Below are 26498 nucleotides of genomic sequence, written 5' to 3'. Positions count from 1 at the left end.
AAAACTATGAAATAAAAAGAATTTGTTTATACAAATGAATTAACTTTAAAATTTTCCTTTAAAATCTTTATTAAATTAAAATCTTTTAAATTTTTAAATTATGTTTATTATTTATTGACTATCATCATCTTGTTAGGTAAACATTTGTATCGTGTTTACATTAGCAGATCTATCAGATTTTAATTTATGTTATTTAAGATGTAGAATAAAATAGATTATAGTCTGATAAATTAAACATTAAAATTTGTAAACAAATCACATTTAGTTCAGTAACTTTGGTATTGAAATATCAGACATTATACACAAAAACTAAGAAATTAAACATTATTATTTTAGCATATAACATTTTAATGGGAATTATTTACTTATAACAAAAATTTATTTCTAACATATAAAATAAAGCAATTTTTAAATTTATCAGAATTTAAATAAAAAAAAAAAAAAACAGCAAACAAAATAATATAGAACTAATAAAAACTGAATATTTATTATGCTTGAAAGAAAATGTTAATAAATAAATGTATAAATTATTTAAGAATAAATATAATTCAAAAGTGTAATATAAGAAATAAAACTTTCATTCTTAAATTTAAAATAAATAAATTGTTTTAAACTTTTATCAAATTTTGATTTCTCAAAATCAAATGTCCTAATTACTATTCAAGATGCTTTATTGACAATATGAAATTCTTATCAACCAAACCACTGAATGTATTGATAACACATTATAGATAAGATGAATGAAGCTAATACTTGTTGGCAGATATCATCAAATTATGAGAATTAACAATATGTACAATCAAAACACTAATTTTAGAAACGTGTTATTTTGGCTAGAAGACTTAAAATTGAAATTTTATCACAATATTTTATTTATAGAATAAAATATTCAAATGTATAAAGATATCACAGATTATATTATTTGTTCATCAGATACTGATCTAAATTATAAGAGAAAAGTCTATTTAGAATATTGATATCGGTTCATATCACTTAAGTGGAGTGGGATAGATTATTTATTGAAGAAAAAGAAAACTTTTAATGATATTAAATACATGTTTCTGAAATTATTAATTATTATTTTATACATTTGATGAATTAATAAAAAACTTATGTGTACAACAATAAACATCATCATCAACAGCTAGAATGTTAAAGTATAAAGATGATTATAACTAAATACATGTAATTTACATGATAATATAGCCAATAAAATTATTAGAATATATAATGTAAAATTCATATACATATACTGTATCACATTTTCAAAAGTTAAAAAATTAATATGTATAAACTTAATGCTAATATGAATAACAACATAACACATATCTACTTTCAGCTGAAATTATTAGTAGTTAGAAGCCAAACTATATTATCTTAATTAATTTCATTTTAAAAACCATTTATGGAATAATTATAGTTTAACTCCCAATAAAATTAATTCAAAAATTTATTTTTATCATCATCAGAAAACTGGTAATTGTTAATGATAATTTTTTAAAGAAAATATTAAACATATTTAAACAAAAAAAAACTGATTTTCAACTTTCTTGTTTCTCATTTTTCAGTTTCATAAAATTAATACTATTTTAGTTGACTTACAACAAAATTATTGACAAAAGTTAAATAATTAATAACAACAAAACTACCATATTTAATATTATATGAGCTCAAACTAAATACAGAAAAATTCAATAACGTATGAAAAGCTTCATTTAAAAGAAAAATTAAATCAGTGCTAATTTAAAATTAAAGAAGTTTCTACAACTACATACACAATTTCAATATTTATAATAATAATAAATTTGCTATATTATAAACATGACAAAAATTAAAATACATACTAAATAGAAACTACTAACAAATAGACATTCTATACAGGTCAATGATCCTTTATCGGAAAAGTTTCAAAAACTGAATTTTTTTTTGTATTAAATGCAATTTGACACAGGTTTGAAGTATCATTTGTGAATGAATATTGCTACCAGTCAGATGTGTTTTTTTTATTCTTTAATATTTTTGCCTTTTTATTATTTTCAACTCATTTTACTGTTAAAATATCCAGTTTGTAATATCCCAATAACTTATACTGATAGGAAGAAAAGAAAGGATCTCTCATTTTGCATATTGTTATAGCCATACCAAATTGTTTTTTTCTTTCAAATAAATTATTTTTTATTTATATTTATATATTGCTCTCAGTATGATCATTAGTAAAATTAATATATGCTACTCTAAAATCTGAAACACATCAGTTCCAAGGACTTCTTATAAGACATTAAAAACACTACAGTAACATTTCTATTTGCCTGTTAAATTCTATATATTTAAACCTAAAATTCATTTAAATTAAAATTTAATTTGAAATAAATTCAGAATATAATTAGCCTTATTATATGAAAACTTTTTACTATTGAGATCATATTTGAAATGATCACTGATCTGAACTTAATTTTTTGTAATTTTTCCCCTAAGATAAATAATTCACTGATTTTTTTTTTATATGCAAGGTTTGCGAATTCAAAATATAAAATACAAAGTGATATGAAAGAATATATTTTACTTCCAAACATTGCAATTTAGTCATACAAAAATGTTAAACTGAAAATAATTGATATGAATTGGTGAATTTGTATTTGGCAAAAATATTATTATTTGGTAAAATCTTAAAGATTTGGCATTTTAAGCAAAACATATTTTAAGATCAATTTAATATTCATGCAGAAATAAAAAATTCACACATCAATGAATTCATTAGAAATAATGTTAAAATGTTTATCAGCATAAACAATAGGTCTATCCTAATTCAAAAATGGTCAGTTAGATGGTCAGCTGAGGAATATTAAAAATATCTGCTTACCAGTCTGGCAGACACACATTCAAATTGAAATGAAAATCTCAGAAGTTTTTCACATATAATCTGATTACATATGTTGGAACTCATTCCTTACCATCCAATTGATTTTACTATATATCAAGTCTATCCATAATGGAAAAAAATTCAAGTTAGCTGTATTTGTTGATGTGCTTGCTGCTTCACATCAATGAATCAATCAATGAATCCAACATTAGAAGAAAATCAAAGCAACAATTAAGAACAAATAATTTAAACATTCCACATTTCCAAGATAAAACACATTGCAAGAATTCTCCAAGTTTAAAAGTAACAGATTCAGAACAATATATTTTCTAATAATCTAATGATAGATAGTCATTCAATTATTCTTCTTGATACCTTTATAAAACATGAAGTTCTATTAGTTATAGTGTAAAGAAAATTTGTATCTAAGCATAAGTATATATAAACTTAACAAAGTTAATCTAAGATAATGTTATAACATATTAAATTGGTATAACATATTATTGTAATCCATTGTATTTAATATAATTATTTTCCCTTTTATTAGATGAATATTCTTTAGTAGTATGTTCTACACCAGATAAATAAAAGTAGATGATTTCCTTTCCTCCTCACTTTATAAATTCTCTGAAAGTGATATGCAATTTGAAACTTTCATTCATTATTTGTTACCTGAGAAATAAGGTGTAACTATTATAATCATTCATAACAGCATAATCATTAAAAATACAGAGATGAAGATAAATTTAGTTTCTTCACTGTATTTTAATATGTAAATTATAATTAGCCATTTTAATCGAAAGCATAATCATATTATAAATGATCATAAAAAGCATATTTATGTTGTTAAAAACAGGATTATAAATGAGATTTCAAATTAATTTGAAAATTATACTATAATATTTAAACACTTAAATACTGTATTTAAACTTTTGTAAATTTTTAAATCAAACAAAAATTAGGTTTCTATTCATATTCAAATAATAAACAAATATATCTTACAAGATTTGTCTAAAAAATAAAAAAATAATAGGCCTACATCTAAATCACTCAACGTGGCACGATGGCAAATATCTACAACTGCAAAAGTTTTAGATATTTAACTTTTTTCATAAATATTCTAAACAACAAATTATAAATTTGCATGATGCAACATATTACAAAATCAGCTTAAATTATTTATTATGATTACTTTTTCACACATGAACTATTATAAAAAAACAAAAAAAATTATTCAGCATTTACAGATAAAGTAATTTAATCTATTTGGCAACTTTCTTAACAATTTTCTTTATATAAAAAATAATTTATTACATGAAATTACTATAAAACTAATATTCTGTTTTTTGCATAATCTTTCAGACATCAATTCAAAGATAAAGGTGAATAACTGTTAAGGTAAACTCTAAATCATTATTAACTATTGCAAAAAATGTTTATAATGCTTTTCCTACTGTAGAATGAGTGTAATAAACTTTTGTTCTACAATAGACCACTAATATTAAAGTGTAATTAATAATATAGGCCAATCAATAGTTTTTCTATTGTCTATGTGCTCAAAACCTCTCTTCCAAGAAATTTATCATCTGTCATTATTATGATAGAGATCCTCTATCCAGTTAATGTGTTCTAATATCAATATAATTTTTCTTCTATATTATTAATAGAAATTCCATAAATTACATTGGGATAACTTCTAGAAAATGGAAACACATCTGAAAACCATTAAAAATTTATCAAAGTATAAATAGACACTTAACTGAATACATTTTCTTGTACAGTATATTTTTATTCCTAATTAAAAGATATGAAAATGTTAACCATTTGCTTGCACTTTTAATTATTTTTTTTATAAAAATATATTTCAATTATATACAGCTTAGTTTACAATTTATCTTTATTCTTAGAATGTTGAACAAGCTTAATTTCATTAATGTTCTTTTATTTATATTTTTATATACTAACTGAATATAATTATCCCTTGTGTATATGTATGTTTTAAGATAATTGACATTTATATGTGTATGCAGGCATGTATGCATGCATTCCGCTAATTTGTATTATCCTGAAAATATATAAAAAAAGTGTTGGTACTCCTTGGTTTTTATTTCTAATTCTAAGAATCTTATCTTAATATAATTTGCAAAAAAATCATATTTACATCAGAATATAGTTGTTTTTACTTCATCAGATTGTGATAAAGGTATAATATTGTATTAAAAAAAACCTCATAAGTAATCAAATTTGCCAAGTAACTAAGTTACACATAATAACTTTGAACACAAATTTTAACTAATTAAGTCATTTAAATAGGCTAATTGACTATCTGTAGTGACAATTTTTTCTAATCATAAATTGAGCCAGCCAAAAAAATCCTAATTAAAGTTATTACATTACATATTATTACTATATGTTGTGTAATATTATTCAATGTAATTAATAATACAATTACTATAGTAAATAACAGATTCTTATTAATATTCAAATATACAATGAGCATATAATTAATACATATATACATATAAATTACACTCTATAAATTAATAATTAGAAATTATATTATGATTACTATATAGAATCTGTCATTTAATATAGTATCATCCCTTACACATTATGTAAATAATTTCATATATAAAAAAACAAAAAAAGAAAAAAGTTGAGTATAACAATTATGATACTAAGATTTTTAGCATTTAAAATTGCCTGATAAATTACTTTCTTTCAATTAGAAAATCATTCCTTATCTATTTAGTATATAATAAAAATTATCATCTTAACAACTGTATTTTAATCGAGTTATAAATTCCAAAACAATATATAATTTCTATTTAACACCTACCATGAAGATCATAATTGTCCATTCAGAAAGATGTCTCCCATGTAAAATGAAATAAATATTTTAACAACAATTAATCACTGTTTGCTTCCACAAAATATTCTAAAATTTGTCGTTATTACTGCCAAACAAAATGATCCTAACATATAGTATAAAAAACTTTGTCGATACAAATGAAGAGCAAGATGAAAATGTTTAAACTTTTAAGACTTTTAAGATATGAATCAAGCAAAGATAGTCTGTTACATTATTAACTCCATACCATACAGTTGACAATGAAACTGTTTTGCTTTATTCCACTAAACAGATTATGCTATTGACTATTTTCTTATTAAAAAATAAAGACAAATTTAAAAGTAGAAATCATAACACTAACTGTTATATATAACTCTTTAATATATTAAATATTTTAAAGCTTAAAACTTACATATTCAATCAAAATTGTCTCCACCACATTAATACACTTTTCCCAATGCAATAGAAAATGCATTAATGCCAATTTCATAGAAATCATGAGAACGAGAGGCCAAAAAGTCATTAAAGGTACTTTTTTATTGCATCTTCTTTCTTGAAGACTTTCCTTGCCAAAAAACTATCTAAATGTATAAAAAAATGATAGTCTGTTGGCNAATAAACAATTACAATTATAATGCAAAATAATAGATTTATAAACATATTTTTATAAAAATATGCTTATGATGATTAATTAATTAATGAGCTTGCAGATTTAAGAATATATTTGCAATATTTATTTATCGTTTTATTTCATTACAAAATTACCATCAGACAATAAACATTATTTCAAAAATGGCACAGCAGTTGCTCTACCAAACTGCTGTATATTTTCAAGCTATCATCATAATATTCAAAGGAGGGTCAACAGATACATCTCAAATCCATTCCCACTGAAAATCATTTAAAATTCAATATGGTAAATAGTAGCACCAATTGATGAGAAATTAGAATTAATACTATATCTCTGCATGTCATGGTTACTGAACTGCAGCCAGTTCTAATATGGCAAGTGTGTTACATCAGTATACATAAGAACAGTAGCAAGCAGTTGTGTTTTTTCTGTGGGCCAAAAGACTGATCACAGGAAGTGCATAAAATTAATGCTTGAAGTGTACATTGAAGAATGTATGCCAAGAAAAGCAATATATAATTGGATCCAGCATTCAATAATGGATGAATGAGAATCACAGACAAGGAACATCAAATCAAGGTCATCCCATGGAAGTTGCAACTGAGATACCAATATAGCATAATTCATGCTGACTGATATGTATTGATGAATAACATAGTTAGTAGTGTGGTTTGTTCTCATGAAACTGTCTACATTGTGCTTGAGCAGCTATAAAATCCATAAAGTCTATGAACAATAGATCATATGCCAGTTGTCTGTTGAACACAAAATGAACAGATTGAGCTTATACATGCAGGACCTCATGTGGTATCATAAAGAAGAAAAGGACTTCATCAAACAAATTGTTTTGGAATAAGCTATGGATACACCACTTTCAACCAGAATTGAAGTATGGCTTCAATTCTGGTTGGAGTTGAAACATCTTTCTTCTTTATCCACAAAAAATCTAAGATGCCATTAGCATACAAAGTTATGTTAACCTTTTTTGGAAATCATAGGGCATCATACTGGCAGAAATCTAGCCTCAAGATGAAAAACAGTCAATGCCATCTTGTAGAAACTGGAGTTGTCCATTTTCCAAAAACAGTAATTCTCCAGGACGATAATGCCCACCCTCATGTGGCCAGACCAATGCAGGAGCTGTTGAAAACTTTTGGTTAAAAACACTTGAAACAGCTACTTTAAAGCTGCAACTTACAAGTTAGACCCCATTGATTTCCATCCTTTGGGTCCCTGAAAAATCACATGGATGGTTGCTATTTCAAAGATAATGATGCCTTTGCCAACAAAGTAACTTGTTGATTTCAGAAACAACCAAAAAAGTCTTTGCTGACAGCTTTCAAGCACTTGTGAAACAATGGGATAAGTGTCTAAATGTGTGTGGGAATTACATAAAAAAAAATTAAGTACTCAGTTTTTTTTTCTATCCCATTTTTTGACATATATTGACTTACCCTCATACACTCAAGTCCAAAAACAGGATGAGCCAAAAATCCTAAAATCTGATTTCAAAAAATTCCGATGGTTTTTTTACTGCAAATAAAATAGTTTACTTATCATAGCTATGTTTTCTTATTCCTTAAGCTTTGAAAACACTATCACAGATGTTAAAGTGTCTGCCATGTTCATGCAAGCACAAACGCCTGCAGCAACATGCATTTCTAACCATGCATCTTAGCATGTCTGGAGAAATGTTATTGATGGTTGCACCAATGTTCCCTTTCAAGAACCACAGATCTCTAGGATTATCCCTGTAAAAGTATTCCTTTAGATTATTCCATTTATTGTGGACTTGCTTACTAACCACCTGAACTTACAATAAAAACACACTTTGAATTTGGTTTCAAACTATGCCTCTAAAAGGAAAACACATTATATTTGTGAAAAAGACGTGCTTTTGCATATGATTAGCCTGTATTGTTGCATTATGACATTGGAGAACCAATAAAAAACTGGTGCAGGTCAGGACATCATCAGCATGTCTGTGCAAAGAGAGATATCTGACATGTTTTGGAATTTGCCCTTTGCAGAGTTAATTTAAATGCTTAGGGCATTGTTATTGTCTTTACATGTTTTCAAAGATATAAATAAGATAATGCTTTTAGAAATTCATAGCATATGTTGACATTACCATCATAAAAAAATATTACAATCCAAGTTTAGGGATTTTTGGCTCGCCCAGAAATGTGAGAACCAAGTGACTTAGTTCACACACTTCCCTTTAATCAAATTCAGAAAATGAAGTCTCAAATTAAACCTCAAAACATCTAGATGTGCAGAAAACTATAGAAGTTTGAATATATTTTGATATGATTAAACTATTAATAATTTTAGTGATTTTCAGTTGGACACAGTTGGTTCAGTTGGTTTAACAAAAAAATATAAAGATTATAAAAAAGGAAATATAAAGATATGAAAATTTTAAAATCTATCAAATTTTTCTTTATTTCATTTCAAGCTGGCTGATAGTATATACATTTTTATTTAGTAAAATACAAAAATATAGAAGATGTAAAATGTCTTTAGATATTGTGTCTTAGCAATCACCAACAACATACGATCTTCATCTACAAAGATGATCTTTACACCTCTGCAATAATGCAAATTGGTTAAAACATCCTCTGGTGACATTGCCATTACTAAAATACAAATAGTTCACTTTCTTTTTTTTATAATTTATAAAAACCTAATACTTTCTGTACATTCAATGTTGATACCTTAAAATTGTCATGTGAGTCACAACTTTGCCATCACTAGTTTAGCACTTTGTTAAATATCTATTTTAAATTATGGTAAGTTATTACTTTCTTTCCTTTTAATGAATAATTATCATGCCCAGTGGATGTTCAAAAAATGTCATAATTATTCTTCTACATTAAGTTGCATCTTGAAGTGTCTGAAGACCAACAAAATGCAACTCTGCAACTTGTCTCTAGAGCAGTGTTTTTCAACCTGTGGGTCACGACCCCCGGGGGGGGGGTCGCAAAGCCTTACACAGGGGGTTGCAGGTAAAAGAAAAAGACAAGTGTTTGTAGGTCTTACACTACAATAAAAAAACCCTACAATTTCAGTGAGAAAGCTGTACCTGTTTATTTTACAGTATAATTGGTTTTTCGATCAATATCTTGGTCTCAACAGAAAGAAAATTAAATACAGTACATAGTTTTTAAAATCACTGATATAGTTTTAATATGGCCCAGGGAAATCGCCAGAATTTTTTAACTTGTAAAGGGGTTGCGTATTCAGGAAGATTGAAAAACACTGCTTTAGAGAATCCCACACATTCTATGAGACTCAGACAGCTTGCAGCCATTCCATGAACAAATAACTTCACTATCAATAAAGTCATTGACAAATACTGCCATATAAATATAGGCATTGTCATCCATGAAAATTAAATCTGCAACCACTACTTCTCAGAAAAGTCTCATGGAATTTCCTTGTCTCTATACTTTTGAATAATGGCATCCCTTGCATATAGCTCAATGCTGCCCTTAAAACATAATGCTTTCTCATTCTATGATGACACCATCTTCAAACCAGTCTTTCCACGATGTTTATGGGACTGTATCAGTTTTTCTGCTCTCTCAAGATTCTAATCTGACAAGAATCATTCAGTACCCAGACTCCTATGTACAAACTAGATGATTATGTTATGTTTGGACATGAGTACAAATAAAACATAATATATACATTATTTTATTTTCAATAAATTTTATAAATACATTGCTTAAAATAATTATTTCTGCAATTTGTTAATGCATTTAATGAATGCATATTGTATTTGGTTATTTACCTATAACTAGTTAATATAATATTTAATTATTTACTGTCTGACAAGTACTTCCTTCAATTTGTCAGATTAGCAACATCAAGCTTTCAGACCATTTTAAAATTTCTGAAATATTGACTATTGTATATATTTTATAGCAACAGATATTTTTTATTTTAAACAAGAATTATAAATAAAATGAGTACTTTAAAGTTTGGTATTTACTTTCTTTTCTTAAATGAATATTATGTTATTAAATATTTCCAAGATCATCATATAAAATTAAATGTAACAATTTTCATATTTGAAAATTCTACTATCAAATTTATAAAAGACCTAAGTTAATATTTTATTACATTAAAATAATACAATATAAAAATTAAATTTTATAATATACAGTACTTAAAATAATATTGTAATTCTGTACTTATAACAGTTTTAAACAAAATAAAACTGTTAATACAAAGAATATAATATAAAAAATATAGTACTATAATCACCTAAAAATTACAATAAATATGAATATCAATTTCATTTCTACTGAAGAAGTTAATTAATACTTGTCACATGCTGACAAATAGGAAAGCACTAATAAATTTGCAATGTCAACACCAAGGGTGTTGTAGCAGTCAAACAAGTTACTATAACACTATATATATTATATACATGCAGTCTTACCTGTGTATCAAAAACATTTTCTAATTTTACTTCAAATTGAAAATAAAGTGCTCCACTATCATTTCGACAATCATGAGCAACCTGGGAAAGAAAAAAACATATTTAAATCATTCTGTTCATGAAGTCAATTAATATTGAATTTAATTAACACCAATTTAAAAATATCAAGAATTTTTAATATTATGTCTTTGAATAATCGATTAACTAAATACCTAAATGAATTTATTATTATATTTTTTTATAAAATTCAAGAATTTCATAAAAATATCTTATCAACAAATAAATAAATAATTTTACCTTTTTAAAAATTCTGATCAAATAACTAACTTAAATATTATGTTTAACAAGCTAGATATTTAAAAAATGCAGACATAACCAAAACAAGTTATTTTAAATACAACCTTGAATATCAAGTTTAATGATAGGAAGAAAAATGGAATCATAAAAAACTATGAAATAAAAAGAATTTGTTTATACAAATGAATTAACTTTAAAATTTTCCTTTAAAATCTTTATTAAATTAAAATCTTTTAAATTTTTAAATTATGTTTATTATTTATTGACTATCATCATCTTGTTAGGTAAACATTTGTATCGTGTTTACATTAGCAGATCTATCAGATTTTAATTTATGTTATTTAAGATGTAGAATAAAATAGATTATAGTCTGATAAATTAAACATTAAAATTTGTAAACAAATCACATTTAGTTCAGTAACTTTGGTATTGAAATATCAGACATTATACACAAAAACTAAGAAATTAAACATTATTATTTTAGCATATAACATTTTAATGGGAATTATTTACTTATAACAAAAATTTATTTCTAACATATAAAATAAAGCAATTTTTAAATTTATCAGAATTTAAATAAAAAAAAAAAAACAGCAAACAAAATAATATAGAACTAATAAAAACTGAATATTTATTATGCTTGAAAGAAAATGTTAATAAATAAATGTATAAATTATTTAAGAATAAATATAATTCAAAAGTGTAATATAAGAAATAAAACTTTCATTCTTAAATTTAAAATAAATAAATTGTTTTAAACTTTTATCAAATTTTGATTTCTCAAAATCAAATGTCCTAATTACTATTCAAGATGCTTTATTGACAATATGAAATTCTTATCAACCAAACCACTGAATGTATTGATAACACATTATAGATAAGATGAATGAAGCTAATACTTGTTGGCAGATATCATCAAATTATGAGAATTAACAATATGTACAATCAAAACACTAATTTTAGAAACGTGTTATTTTGGCTAGAAGACTTAAAATTGAAATTTTATCACAATATTTTATTTATAGAATAAAATATTCAAATGTATAAAGATATCACAGATTATATTATTTGTTCATCAGATACTGATCTAAATTATAAGAGAAAAGTCTATTTAGAATATTGATATCGGTTCATATCACTTAAGTGGAGTGGGATAGATTATTTATTGAAGAAAAAGAAAACTTTTAATGATATTAAATACATGTTTCTGAAATTATTAATTATTATTTTATACATTTGATGAATTAATAAAAAACTTATGTGTACAACAATAAACATCATCATCAACAGCTAGAATGTTAAAGTATAAAGATGATTATAACTAAATACATGTAATTTACATGATAATATAGCCAATAAAATTATTAGAATATATAATGTAAAATTCATATACATATACTGTATCACATTTTCAAAAGTTAAAAAATTAATATGTATAAACTTAATGCTAATATGAATAACAACATAACACATATCTACTTTCAGCTGAAATTATTAGTAGTTAGAAGCCAAACTATATTATCTTAATTAATTTCATTTTAAAAATCATTTATGGAATAATTATAGTTTAACTCCCAATAAAATTAATTCAAAAATTTATTTTTATCATCATCAGAAAACTGGTAATTGTTAATGATAATTTTTTAAAGAAAATATTAAACATATTTAAACAAAAAAAAACTGATTTTCAACTTTCTTGTTTCTCATTTTTCAGTTTCATAAAATTAATACTATTTTAGTTGACTTACAACAAAATTATTGACAAAAGTTAAATAATTAATAACAACAAAACTACCATATTTAATATTATATGAGCTCAAACTAAATACAGAAAAATTCAATAACGTATGAAAAGCTTCATTTAAAAGAAAAATTAAATCAGTGCTAATTTAAAATTAAAGAAGTTTCTACAACTACATACACAATTTCAATATTTATAATAATAATAAATTTGCTATATTATAAACATGACAAAAATTAAAATACATACTAAATAGAAACTACTAACAAATAGACATTCTATACAGGTCAATGATCCTTTATCGGAAAAGTTTCAAAAACTGAATTTTTTTTTGTATTAAATGCAATTTGACACAGGTTTGAAGTATCATTTGTGAATGAATATTGCTACCAGTCAGATGTGTTTTTTTTATTCTTTAATATTTTTGCCTTTTTATTATTTTCAACTCATTTTACTGTTAAAATATCCAGTTTGTAATATCCCAATAACTTATACTGATAGGAAGAAAAGAAAGGATCTCTCATTTTGCATATTGTTATAGCCATACCAAATTGTTTTTTTCTTTCAAATAAATTATTTTTTATTTATATTTATATATTGCTCTCAGTATGATCATTAGTAAAATTAATATATGCTACTCTAAAATCTGAAACACATCAGTTCCAAGGACTTCTTATAAGACATTAAAAACACTACAGTAACATTTCTATTTGCCTGTTAAATTCTATATATTTAAACCTAAAATTCATTTAAATTAAAATTTAATTTGAAATAAATTCAGAATATAATTAGCCTTATTATATGAAAACTTTTTACTATTGAGATCATATTTGAAATGATCACTGATCTGAACTTAATTTTTTGTAATTTTTCCCCTAAGATAAATAATTCACTGATTTTTTTTTTATATGCAAGGTTTGCGAATTCAAAATATAAAATACAAAGTGATATGAAAGAATATATTTTACTTCCAAACATTGCAATTTAGTCATACAAAAATGTTAAACTGAAAATAATTGATATGAATTGGTGAATTTGTATTTGGCAAAAATATTATTATTTGGTAAAATCTTAAAGATTTGGCATTTTAAGCAAAACATATTTTAAGATCAATTTAATATTCATGCAGAAATAAAAAATTCACACATCAATGAATTCATTAGAAATAATGTTAAAATGTTTATCAGCATAAACAATAGGTCTATCCTAATTCAAAAATGGTCAGTTAGATGGTCAGCTGAGGAATATTAAAAATATCTGCTTACCAGTCTGGCAGACACACATTCAAATTGAAATGAAAATCTCAGAAGTTTTTCACATATAATCTGATTACATATGTTGGAACTCATTCCTTACCATCCAATTGATTTTACTATATATCAAGTCTATCCATAATGGAAAAAAATTCAAGTTAGCTGTATTTGTTGATGTGCTTGCTGCTTCACATCAATGAATCCAACATTAGAAGAAAATCAAAGCAACAATTAAGAACAAATAATTTAAACATTCCACATTTCCAAGATAAAACACATTGCAAGAATTCTCCAAGTTTAAAAGTAACAGATTCAGAACAATATATTTTCTAATAATCTAATGATAGATAGTCATTCAATTATTCTTCTTGATACCTTTATAAAACATGAAGTTCTATTAGTTATAGTGTAAAGAAAATTTGTATCTAAGCATAAGTATATATAAACTTAACAAAGTTAATCTAAGATAATGTTATAACATATTAAATTGGTATAACATATTATTGTAATCCATTGTATTTAATATAATTATTTTCCCTTTTATTAGATGAATATTCTTTAGNTAAATTTCAATTGTAATCTACCAATCGTCTAATTCAGGGATCATCAAACTTTTTTCACAGCGGGCCAGATAACTAAGAGACTGACGAGCGCTGGCCGCATAACCATTTTGTTCAATACAGTATACTGAATTCACAAAAAAAAAACAATACACAAACACGATTGCTGCAGCAAGCTCGTAATCGCTTTTCTTAGAAACTTTATTGCAAGTACAGTACTTACACAAAAAGCGCTGTGATATTCAAAGTCGCAAAAAATCACCGAATTTTTTATTTCACTGATTTACCTAAAACTCATATTACTGTCAAATGCAAAAATCAGATTTGACCAATTTTGGCATTTTTACTTATACGTATATTACTTTTTTTCTGCATAGTAAGTTCATCTTACAATCTATGATATTTTCATATAAATAATTACATTTTAGCTCATATGTGGCACAGAGGCGGCGGGTCGGATGAACTGACCTTTGTGGATCGGATCTAGCACACGGGCCATAGTTTGGTGACCCCTGGTCTAATCTGAATTGTTATTAATACATTATTATGATAAGCTTTTATCTATAATAATAATTTATCTAGAAAATCCTTTTCATATTTGTAAATTTCTAACAATATACTGCCTAATTCTGCCTAAATATAAAAGGAATTTCTAATTTTTACATATTTATCAAAATTGAATTTTATATTTTTAAACATTACAAAATATTTTCAGTTATCTTAATAATTAATTTTTAGCATTCAGTTCATTTATATTTAACAGCTCACTTAGGTTACTTACCATTTCCTGAAATAATACGATGCAAACAAATTATTGTAAACAGAATCAGAAGAAATTTCATTTTAAAAACACATATATTAGTGTAAAAATTCGTTTTACACTAATATATAAACAGTAAAATAAATTTTAAAATAGCTGTTTAAATAAATAAATAAATATGCATATATTTAAAATGAGGAACACAGTTTAACATCATAAGTTTAACTATTCGAAAATATACACTGCATAATTTTTCAGTTGAAAAAAGCCAATATTAAATTCAAAGAAATCCATTAGCTGCACAGTACAGTACATTTATTACAAAAGATATGAACTACATTACAAAACTATTTACATTAGTTTCTAAATGTAATCAATAACGTTGATTGAAAATAATGGATATATCAACAATAATGTTTAATAATAATCAATGAAAATAAATAAAGTTCTGATCCCTACATTTTGGAAAACTGGAACAATCCATAAAAGATTTAGTTTATAACATTTAACAATCGAGTCGTTGCATTCAATTAAACACATTTAAAGTTTTTAAACATATTTAAATATTAATAATATAAATTAATTAAATTCTCAATATTTAAGTATATTAAAAAAAAATACAAATCCAGCAATAAGTTGCTTAACTTTCCCCGCAACATTTAAAATTGCGCGTGTGACACCATCTGCTACGATATTTTATTTAAAAATTTTTATATATTTTTAATTATTATTACACATGCAAGACATCTTTAGGTAATGTTATAGATGTGGCAGATATTTACGTATAAGGCTAAAGAAAAAAATTGTTAATTATAATAACACCAAAGGTTATGAATTCAAAAGGTGATCAGAAGAGCATATGAAATTTTCGTCCGCCGTTCCTCTGGGATGAAAGACGAAAACCTTCCTCTCTTGTATGCCAGTCCCCTTCGTGACTCTTGAGTTCTCCGAATTCATGACGAGCGCACATGTGTAGTTAATGGGGGAAAGAATCTTATGAGAAGCATTTTAAACTCTGCTTACATTAATATTTAGCAATTTTATCTGGAGATCGATTGTGTTACCGAGTTATAAATTATGAAAACGTCAGGATATGACATCAAAATTTATTGACGTCTACCTATCGACATCACAGAGAGGTGGAAAAATTCTGTATGAGGAATTCGGTACACGGATGAAGGAGACTATTAAATGAGACTGGTGCGGAAGACCAAATACGAGCACTTTTAACATTTAACAAACGATTTATTTATTACAATCGCACTCAAAATTTCCACGATTCCGTTTACATAATACGTATCCATTTTACATCGAGAGAGATAGTTACATATAATCTTGGTACCTGGATATAAAACCAAATGTCTATGAACAAGCAGACTGATAGAGATGATCTTATGGGAGTCCACTGGTGAGCTTATGGGTTTATTCGTGGTCCTTTCAGAGAAAAAAACCCTTGCTGATTTCGGACTACACCTTTTACACAGTACTCCAATGAACAGAACGCTGAAAAATAGAAACAAGCGGAATGAGCGTCAAAAACGAATAAATTAGTTGAATCTCATGAAAGGACTTCTCGGTGATCAGTGGCGAATTTTACAGCTGGGCTACCGTCATCTGGGCCATAGAAACTTAAAAATTTTTGCACGTTTAGCAAGCATACAATTTGACGGATAAATAAATAAATATATATAAATATAAATATAGTTAAGACTAATGAGATATATAAGATATGAGTTATTTCCAACTTAGATAAAGGAAATGTTTTGAAACAACGTACTGTAGCATCGTTAATTATTGTGTCAGAAACTGTTAACAAAGCACATCAAAGAAAAGTAATTATTCGAAAAAAAAATACTTTCGAAGAACTTTTATACTTTTTTGTTTTAATTTATATTACATTTAATGTATAATGTAATGTATTTTTATTTTTATGTAAATGTTAACTTTGTTTTTACGTACATTTGTTAATTTTTGGGGTAGATATTAACTGTCTTTCGAAACTTTTCTATTTACTTGTAAGTATAAATAAATAAATAAAGTGTGTAACATGTGTAAATATGTTTGTTAATTATAAAATCGTTCTTTTAACTCGTTTAACTCATTTCTTAAAAAAAATATTATTTAAATTTACTGGGTAGTAGATGAATAGAAAAGAATGATAATTTTTATTTAAAAAAAAAAACAAAATCCTTGTATTTTGCCTATTGCTAATCTCTTATTTTGTCACCAGTTAGCAATAGCCCAGTTGACTGTCATCCAGTTGTCTGTCACCCACTTGATGGTGTCCTTCCAAATGATACTCCTTATCTCTCTCATTGAGTTTGTGTGGTACCCATTTGTTGAGCTCCTTGACTTTTCCTAACATATTTAAATGTCGAGAAATGGTTGAATAATGTCCAGTATGTTCAACCTTACCATGATTTCCCAGATAGTCAAGTTGATGTTCTGATTTGATGTTTTTAATTTTTGATTTTTGAGATTTATATTCCAGGAATGAAATTTTTTGAACCAATGCATGGTGGCCTGCTCACTCACAGAACTTTCACCAAAAGTTTTAATGGTATTTTGGTTTGCTTTGGCTGCATTATGCAATATAATGCAGCCAAAGTCCCTGCTAATACCCAAATAAGAAAATTATTCAATTTCTTTTTTTCCATGCCATCAGAAAAAGTACTCTTAAACATGTAGAACTCACAGTATAAATGAGATCACATTATTCAATTTAAATATTATGTGTATACTCTTCCAATTACAAACATACAGTAAACAATGTTCAAATGAAAAAAAGTTGAACTGCAAGACCAGATAGTTTAAATTTTAAAAAACAGCCTTTTCATTTGCAACGACACAATAGTATTACTTAATTTATATGCAGGAAATTTTGTATTCATAATCAGTCATATTATAGATTAAAACCAAATTAAATCATAATGAATATGAAATTATTATTTAAATTAACAAATTTTTGAAAGTCACTTCATTATAAAGAGAAAAAAATACATTTTTAAATCTCAAAGTAATACAATAATGAGAATAAATCAAAAAAGTTAATCTATTTTTTTTTTCCATTATGATCTAAATGTTGCTCTTGATTGTTATAAAATGTTTTAAAAATTTTGTTTAAAATAATATGAGAAAATACTTTAATAAATGATCTCATAAACATTTACACAAGAAAAAATAATGTATAACCAAAACTCACAAAAAATTAATTGATACATCCATCAAAAATGATAACAAACAATTAATGATTTAAGCTATTAAAATATTAAAAAATAAGTGAAAAAACATTCAAGTAAAACTGATTGACAATATTTAATAACATACATGAAGAGAATATTGGATATTCTTACTATATGATTGATATCTTAATTTACAAAGCTATGTAAAATATACAAGAAAGAACAAATGCTATCAGTGTGTGACAAACTATTACTGATTTAATACCAGAAAAAATAAATTAAAAAGAAGTATTTGAAAAACTAATAATATATTTAAAAATGTATAGTTATGTGTGTAACAAATATGCTGTAATGGAAGAACTGGTGCATGAATACTGTATAGTTCGTGACATCTCTCTCTCAATTCAACAATAGAAAAAAATTGAATTCATACGTTTATAAAGAAGTCGTAAATCTTCAGAAACAATTTGATTGAAGCTTTTGAACAATACAATGAATATTTTCAGGTTAGAAAATAATTGAGTAGAAACTGAAAGTGAATAAACATTATGAAAATAATATATCAGTCCCTTAAAACTTTGTATTTGTGTAATTTTGGTTGTATTTCTTGATTTATGATTTGATGTAATTAAATTTTTTGAAAGTTTTTATAATTTCAAATTCTAAATCAAGAAATTTAGAAAAATTTATAATAATAATATCATTTCTGAATGTTTTCAAAATATATTTCATAAAAACTATTTTTGTTTTAAATTACGACTGCTATGGTTATCATTACAAAGATGTATATTAAACATACTAACATAAATTAATGCAAATAATTAGTCCAAAAATTTTATTTATTTATTTATTTTTTTCTGATAAATGAAGTTAACTTTCAATAAAAATTTCTTAACCCAATGACTTTGATACAATATGCATAATTTCATAAAGTATTTTAAGCATAGCAATGCTCATCGTCAACAAATAAAAATAAACATGTCAAGTAACACATTATCAATTAGTGAAAATAAATAAATTATTGCAGACCACTGAAAATAGATTTGTAGTTAAAAAAAAGAATTGTAAATCATTTAAAAAACACTTAAAATTATTTAAAATATATTTTTAACAAAACTGATAACAAAAATAAACAAATCTTATATTTTAAATATGATTTGTTTGTTTTTATTAACAATAATAATTCTTTAATTACTACTACTTTGATAACCAAATTCAAATTTATTTTAATTTGTTTTATTTTATTTTACTTTATTTCTTGAATTTAAGAAATTACTTGAATTTTATATACAGTAAGTGATCGGTTAACAGACAGCAAACAAATCAAATAACGAACACTTCACAGAACAAACATAAAAAGAAGCAACATAAAACAGTGAATACCGATTGGTCTTCCCTTGTTTCCAGGTGACAATTTGAAACCTTTCAGAGCTCTGAAGATGTTGACATCAACATTCAACATGATACCAATCTGATAGTATTCCTCTGAATTTAGAAACACTCCCTTGTAATTCCAGCTTTTTGTTTACCTTTCTGACAAATAATTTTTTATAGTCTTTGCAAGACTGTCAGGCTGGTACTTATTAAGTTTTGAGTCAGTTTTTATCTATGAAAGGTGAGAGTTTAACTGTCCCATCAGATATTCATTAACATTTTAATACCAAATTTCAAATTTCATCTGGGCCTTGCATTTAAATAATTTTTTGTGTGCTAGTTGATTTCTGTTCTCTGAATTTTTGTAAGTGCTTTTCTGAACATTTTATTTAAAAAAGAAACTGATAATATTATGGAGCCTAAAAAGAGTGAAGTGTCAAGAGCTATGCAAGAACCATTGAAAACAAGCAAGAAATAATAGCCAAGGTAGAGAGTGGGCACAAAATGTCTGAATTGCTAGGCAGTATGGCTTGAACAGGTCTACAGTAGTTACAAAATTAACTATGAAAGCTATATCAAGAAGTCTTAAGCAGCTAAAAGATTAAGGAAAATCTCATCTGAGAAATAAAGAGCATTGAAGAGCTCATAATGGAACCTGAAACTGAACTGACGACAGAAGAACGCCAAGAACTCTTGAATGAAGAACACCAAGTTTCTTGGTGTTCTTCATTCAAGAGTTCTTCCAAAAAAGAGGATTAATGGTGATATCTGCAATTAAAGATCTTTTGAAGAAGTGGGAGAATGTCAGAACAACAGTCATCCAAACCAAATAAAATACTCCTCAAACTTTTTAACCAGAGTGCTTCTATTTTTAGAATCATAAACGTTAAAAGGTTTGAGGAGTATTTTATTTATATTTACTGGTGTGTAATGAGATTGTATCCAAACCAAAATGAGGTTAATAGGCTTGGGGATCTCTACAATTACAATGCTATTAATTACTTCCGAAAAATCCTGAAGAAGAGAGAAAAGCAATCGACATTGGACAGATTCTTAAAGATGGAAAAAACATGACTAATAACATATGCAAGACTATGTATATATGTACTTTTACTATTACATGTAAATAAACAAAATAAGAAAGTATATATATTTTTTATTTTTTGGAGTCTCCAGAAACAATTAATCAAATTCCCATAAAAACCTATGGTAAATCAATAATCGGTTAACAAACAGTCTTGGAACAGATTATGTTCGTTAACCAATCACCCACTGTATATCTTTACATGAACACAAAGAAAACACAATTAAAAAATATCAATTAATTTGTATATGTCTAATTAATAATAATTTTTATGTGCTATTAAATATTTTTATTTGTTTCATTATTTTTCATGCTTAAATTGTAATATTCATTTATTAAATGCTACTTTAAATTATTAATTGAAGTTTTATTAGTATACTAAACATCCCAAAGCCCGATACAGAGATAATCAACCAAACAATCATTTGGTTGATTATCTCTGTATCTGATTGCCTTAAATAGATAGCAGATTTATAGCCCAATTGTTTAAAATGATCATTTGGTTGAAGTTCTATTTAAAAATTCTTAAAAAATTAATATCAACTTAAACTAAATAATAAATTAACATTATGGTATATTTAGCAATGCTCATTTATAATTTTTCTTATCTATTTATTAAGCTGGAAGTATAAATATATTTTAATAAGTAATCACTATTTAACATTTGCTAAAATTCAAAACTGACTGATAATATATAAAATATTTAACAATAAACAAATTATATTTTAATTTATATACCATCAAATAACTGTTTACATTATTTTGATAATTAAAATTGCAATGAAAGTTTCACATAAAAATCCCTAAACCTTTTTGACTGTTTGGATTTCTTCAAGGATTTTTCAAACTATTATCAATTCCCTCTTTTCTTTTTGCTTTAATACAGTCAATAATTATAATAATAATAATAATGAATTAAATTATTATTGAGCCAACACCTCTTTATAGAAAAGATCTACTTACAGTGTGCAAATTTACAGTATCCCGAACTGTCACTGAACTAATAATTTTTAACAAACTGTTTTAAATCAATCCCCAATCAACCTTCAATTAATTTCAACCTCCGAAATGCATTATTTAACCTATTAACCACTTTGGAAATCCCTGATTTAAATAATAAAAAAATCCTATAAAGTAATAAAATGCAAATTAATNGTTTTTTCCGTTTTTTTTTGCTTATTTCTTTATTTTCGCTATAAATTAGCTTTTGTTTTTTAATTGTAGGAAACTTTCCGATAACTACAATTATTACGTTAATATTTTCGACGAAATAAATTTGATTTCATAAATTTAAAAAAATTAAAAATAATTTAAACTATTTATTATACTGTATATGAATACATAAACACGTATATATTGTTTATACTGTACTAATATATTAATTTTATCTACTTATTGATATAAATTATTTAATATTACAGAAATCCAGAACACAGAAAAAAAATGAAAACATATTTATTTATTTCCTATATAATGTAATAAAATATTTCAATACCAAAATAAAATTAAATAAATAAATAAATAGACTATGTGAATATATTTGAATTACTTGAATTATTATTAAAATATCTAAAGAAATAAATTTTTTAAAATTGATACGATAGAAATACATATTTAATCAATTAAAAAATTTGTAATTTTATATAAAAATTTTTATACGTGAATTAATTAATTAATGTATTCAAAGACTTTTTATACATTAATACGTTATATTCACTTTATTATTTATAGGTTAATAAATAACAAGAAATTTTACTATGAAGTCATCGGATACGTATAAAAATAATGTGTCATGTTTATTACGTCATCAAACATTACAAAATTTTTTTAAATAAACAAACAAATGTTATTTAAATAGATTTTTTAATTTTAATAAATTTAAATTTGTGTGTAAAAATAATAAATTGAAATTTGTTAGAAAATTGATTATGTCGGTTAATTATAATTAATTTTTTCCCGCCTTTTATCGTCTGCTGGAAATTTGACGTCATTTTTATCGTCTGCCTTTTCTTAAAGAAGAAAGTCTTTTCGAATAAAGAAAAAGAAGGAAATGATAGCAATTAGACATGTAAGAATTGTGTTTATCCTTGAATTACTTTTGTTTTTAGTAAAATAATTAATTTAACTTATCCTTGAATGAGTTTAAAGGTTTTTATAAAGATTATTACTATTTTAATGGCCGAATAAAGTAACAAATTAAAAATATTCTTCACTACATTCATTGTTTTTTTGATTTACAACATTTATAATAATGATGATTTTGAAATCTTTATGACAAGTAAGTATTGATATATTTATATAAAAAAACTAGAGCAATTTAATATATTTAACAACATTTATTATGATGTGGGTGTACAATTGTTCTATAATACATAAAATACTATTTTTATATATTATATTACACATAAAATACTTTATTATATGCAGGGTGTCCCAAGTCTTCATACATTGACACAAATCAAGCCCACTAGTGGCCGAATAAATAAAACCGTTGAACACTGGTAGTTGATCATTGGTTCGTGCCTGACCAATGGGCTGGCTACCATGCAGTGTTCTGGGTTGTCTTCGTGCGTCTAACACCTAAACACAATCCAATTTCCACATAGGAAGTCCTACTTTTTTTTTTATTTGTGGTTTTAGGCCCCTTACCGCTCAGAGAGCACAAAGAGGCCAAGATAGGAAGTCCTACTAGGAGGTACCCCGTTGGCAAATCACTCACGTGTTCCGTTGCCTTATTCCGTCAATCCAGTGACACAAATCTTAATGCCTGCAATAAAGTTACATTTTACTTTTGGGACATCCTATACAGTATTATAGATAGAACAGCATGTATTATATGAAAGACACTAGGTGCATTAGTTTTCTGTCAATAGTTCTTTTACGTCAAATTCGCGTCATATCATACATTATTACATAAGAAAACGAGAAGAATAACGACAAAATAGATGCATCCTATGTTTATGTATAGTCTACAGTACACATTCACTATAAATATTTTACATATTTCTCTCACTTATAATGAAAGTCTTTATTATTCTAGTAATTTATTGCTTATTTACACAGATAAATAATTGAATTTACCTTTGTAATTGTTTTGGATTCTAAAACATCTCGCAAATTACCTTCCACCATCATCTGTGGGCAAGAAAGGAGATCAAATAAAAAAATATCTTCATTTTCAGTGGCAATTTGTAAGAGAGTAATGGGTCCCGACGGACCTAAATTTACTCCTTCGCCGTCTAGAGAAATCACGGAATATTCGGGCGAAGACATCAGCTGTTTTACAACAGTGCTACATTCTTTAACTTTTGTAATAATTTTAACAGTTTTCATTACTTTTGTAAATAAATTGTCATTGGAAGTTTCTCTAAAGCAATGGCTAGTCGGCCCAAAAGACATTCTTTCTTTATAATCTAAAGCAGAATTATCAGCTACAGCTTTCATAATTTGGGTTTTTAACCTCTGCTGAAATGTCTGCGATTTATCGGAGTAACGACCGCTGCCACTAGAAGGGGAAGATTGAGCCGAAGAGGAAGCAGTCGTAGGAGCAGTCGACATTACACTAGTCGCATTATTCGAAGACACCATCAGCGCCTGTTGTCGTTCCGGAGTTAAAGATACGACGTTTGACTGTACATGAAATATCTGAGAATTCATCTTCAAGAATGCAATTAGATCTTGAGAATTTTTTACCATAATAGACCACATTTCCTTCGGATACCTTGCACTCAAATGAGCAAATAACTGACCAACAGGTAAAGGTCCTCTCATTCTTATAACATTCTCAAAAAATGTCATGAGTTCATTCGTTAACTGTGGATCCAGCGGCTCTTCTTCAGGTACTTTAGTAATGTTAACTTTTTCTTCGCCGTCTAGGTTATCGAGTACATTTTTCAGGACAACGTAATCATCTTTTACGACAAACACATCCGGAAATCTGAGTAAGAAATCTTTGAATTCCTTCACATGCTGGCCCGAAATGTGTCTTATTTCGGGCGTAGCTTGAGATCTATGACCAAGTAAACTTTTTATTGGCACTTCAGCATTACCGTATTGTTCTAACTTATTAGTAAAATATTCGACTGCTTCTAAGGCATAATCTCTCTTCCCCTTCTTCCCACTCGGGTCATTACTGGATGAAGTATAACAGGTTACAGTCACTTGATCACCATCTATAGTAAACAGGGAAGGATATTGGGAAAGGAACTTTTTAAGACCAGCCTGGCTACCACCGGCGATCTGTCTCATTTCTTTGGTAAATCCTTTAGTACCAAACTGACAGGATAAATCGTGTAATGTCCTAGGTTGCCCTTTATCGATTAAACGATCTAAAAAGAACATTAATGTTAGATTTCTAGTGTGATCATAGTCTTTACTATCCATTTCTGACCTTGTACAATTATTATCCTATGTTGATTTGGCACGAAATGAAGTCCAATGCAGCAAAGAAGCCGCAGATCAAACCGTCACACAGCTGCCATCTTGAATTGTTGCACTAATCACGTGACATAACAGCAACGATACGTCGAAAAGATTTAAGCTGTAATAAAGGACATTGATTTGACGAAATGATCTGTTAAACTATAAAATGTTTATCTAGAATAAAATTAGATTAATAACCGACAAAAACGTCTTAATTATTAATTATTTTATTACAAACGAAATAAAAACGATTTAATTCGGTAAATATTTGGNTTTTTCATATAATTCTGTTAACTGCACTTAATTAAAGTACAAACATGTGTAAAGCAAAATGAAAAACAAATAAAACCAATAAATTTTGTAATAGATTTATATAATTATCATTATTAGTAAGAATTAATACAAATGACATGCAATTATTAAAATGGAAAAACTATTGCAACTCTACAAATCTTAGAGAAAATGCAGTTCACTGTACACGACTGAAAAAAAATAAAAGAATATATTGATAATTTCAAAATAATTATGAAAAATTCAAATAATTTTCAATATTAGTATTTTAACTTTATTTCTGAATTTATTGCAATTAATTTTTAATTGTTCAAAATTAAAAACAATATATCTAGTAAATACAATGCAAGTTGCTCTTGTTGACCACCTAGCTAAGATTTATGCAAGATGAGCAAATGCTCCAATATACTAGATAAGCATTCACAAAAATTCATTACTCAAAAATATCAAAAAAACTTATCTTAAAGAATTCTATACCTCATATTAATAATTTAAAAATTTGATAATTATACTATTACATTTTTAATTAAATATACTTTATTCTTTATAAAATAAATAATAATAAATAGCCTATATTTAACATGAAACAAAGCATGTTATGGAAATACATAATATAAAATGGAAAAAGACAAAACTGTAGTAAAATACCTTAGCACCAACAAATCAAATGTGATGATTGAACAAACAGTAATGTAATTGAAAACTGTTGTTATCTGTAAAACAATTTAATTTCATATAAAAA

The 26498-nt window shown here is 25.8% G+C and overlaps 1 protein-coding gene across 1 annotated transcript in view; it reads right to left on the bottom strand.

Moving 5' to 3' along the window:
• The window catches only part of LOC111627964, a 48538-nt gene extending 22982 nt beyond the window's left edge, over positions 1-25556 (bottom strand). The window contains exons 1-2 of the mRNA XM_023371666.1: positions 24125-25556; positions 10793-10873 (exon numbers count right to left, since the gene is read on the bottom strand). Of these exons, the coding sequence (XP_023227434.1) occupies positions 10793-10873; positions 24125-25426 (1383 nt within the window). The 5' untranslated portion in view covers positions 25427-25556. The remainder of the gene's footprint in view (positions 1-10792; positions 10874-24124) is intronic.
• Positions 25557-26498: the final 942 nt, after the last annotated feature.

The sequence above is a fragment of the Centruroides sculpturatus genome, unplaced genomic scaffold (genome assembly GCF_000671375.1).
Source record: "Centruroides sculpturatus isolate CEXI.00-Female unplaced genomic scaffold, Cexi_2.0 scaffold442, whole genome shotgun sequence".
NCBI lineage: Eukaryota > Metazoa > Arthropoda > Arachnida > Scorpiones > Buthidae > Centruroides > Centruroides sculpturatus.
The sequence above is the reverse complement of the archived record's forward strand: the minus strand, read 5'-3'. Positions and strand labels throughout refer to the sequence as shown.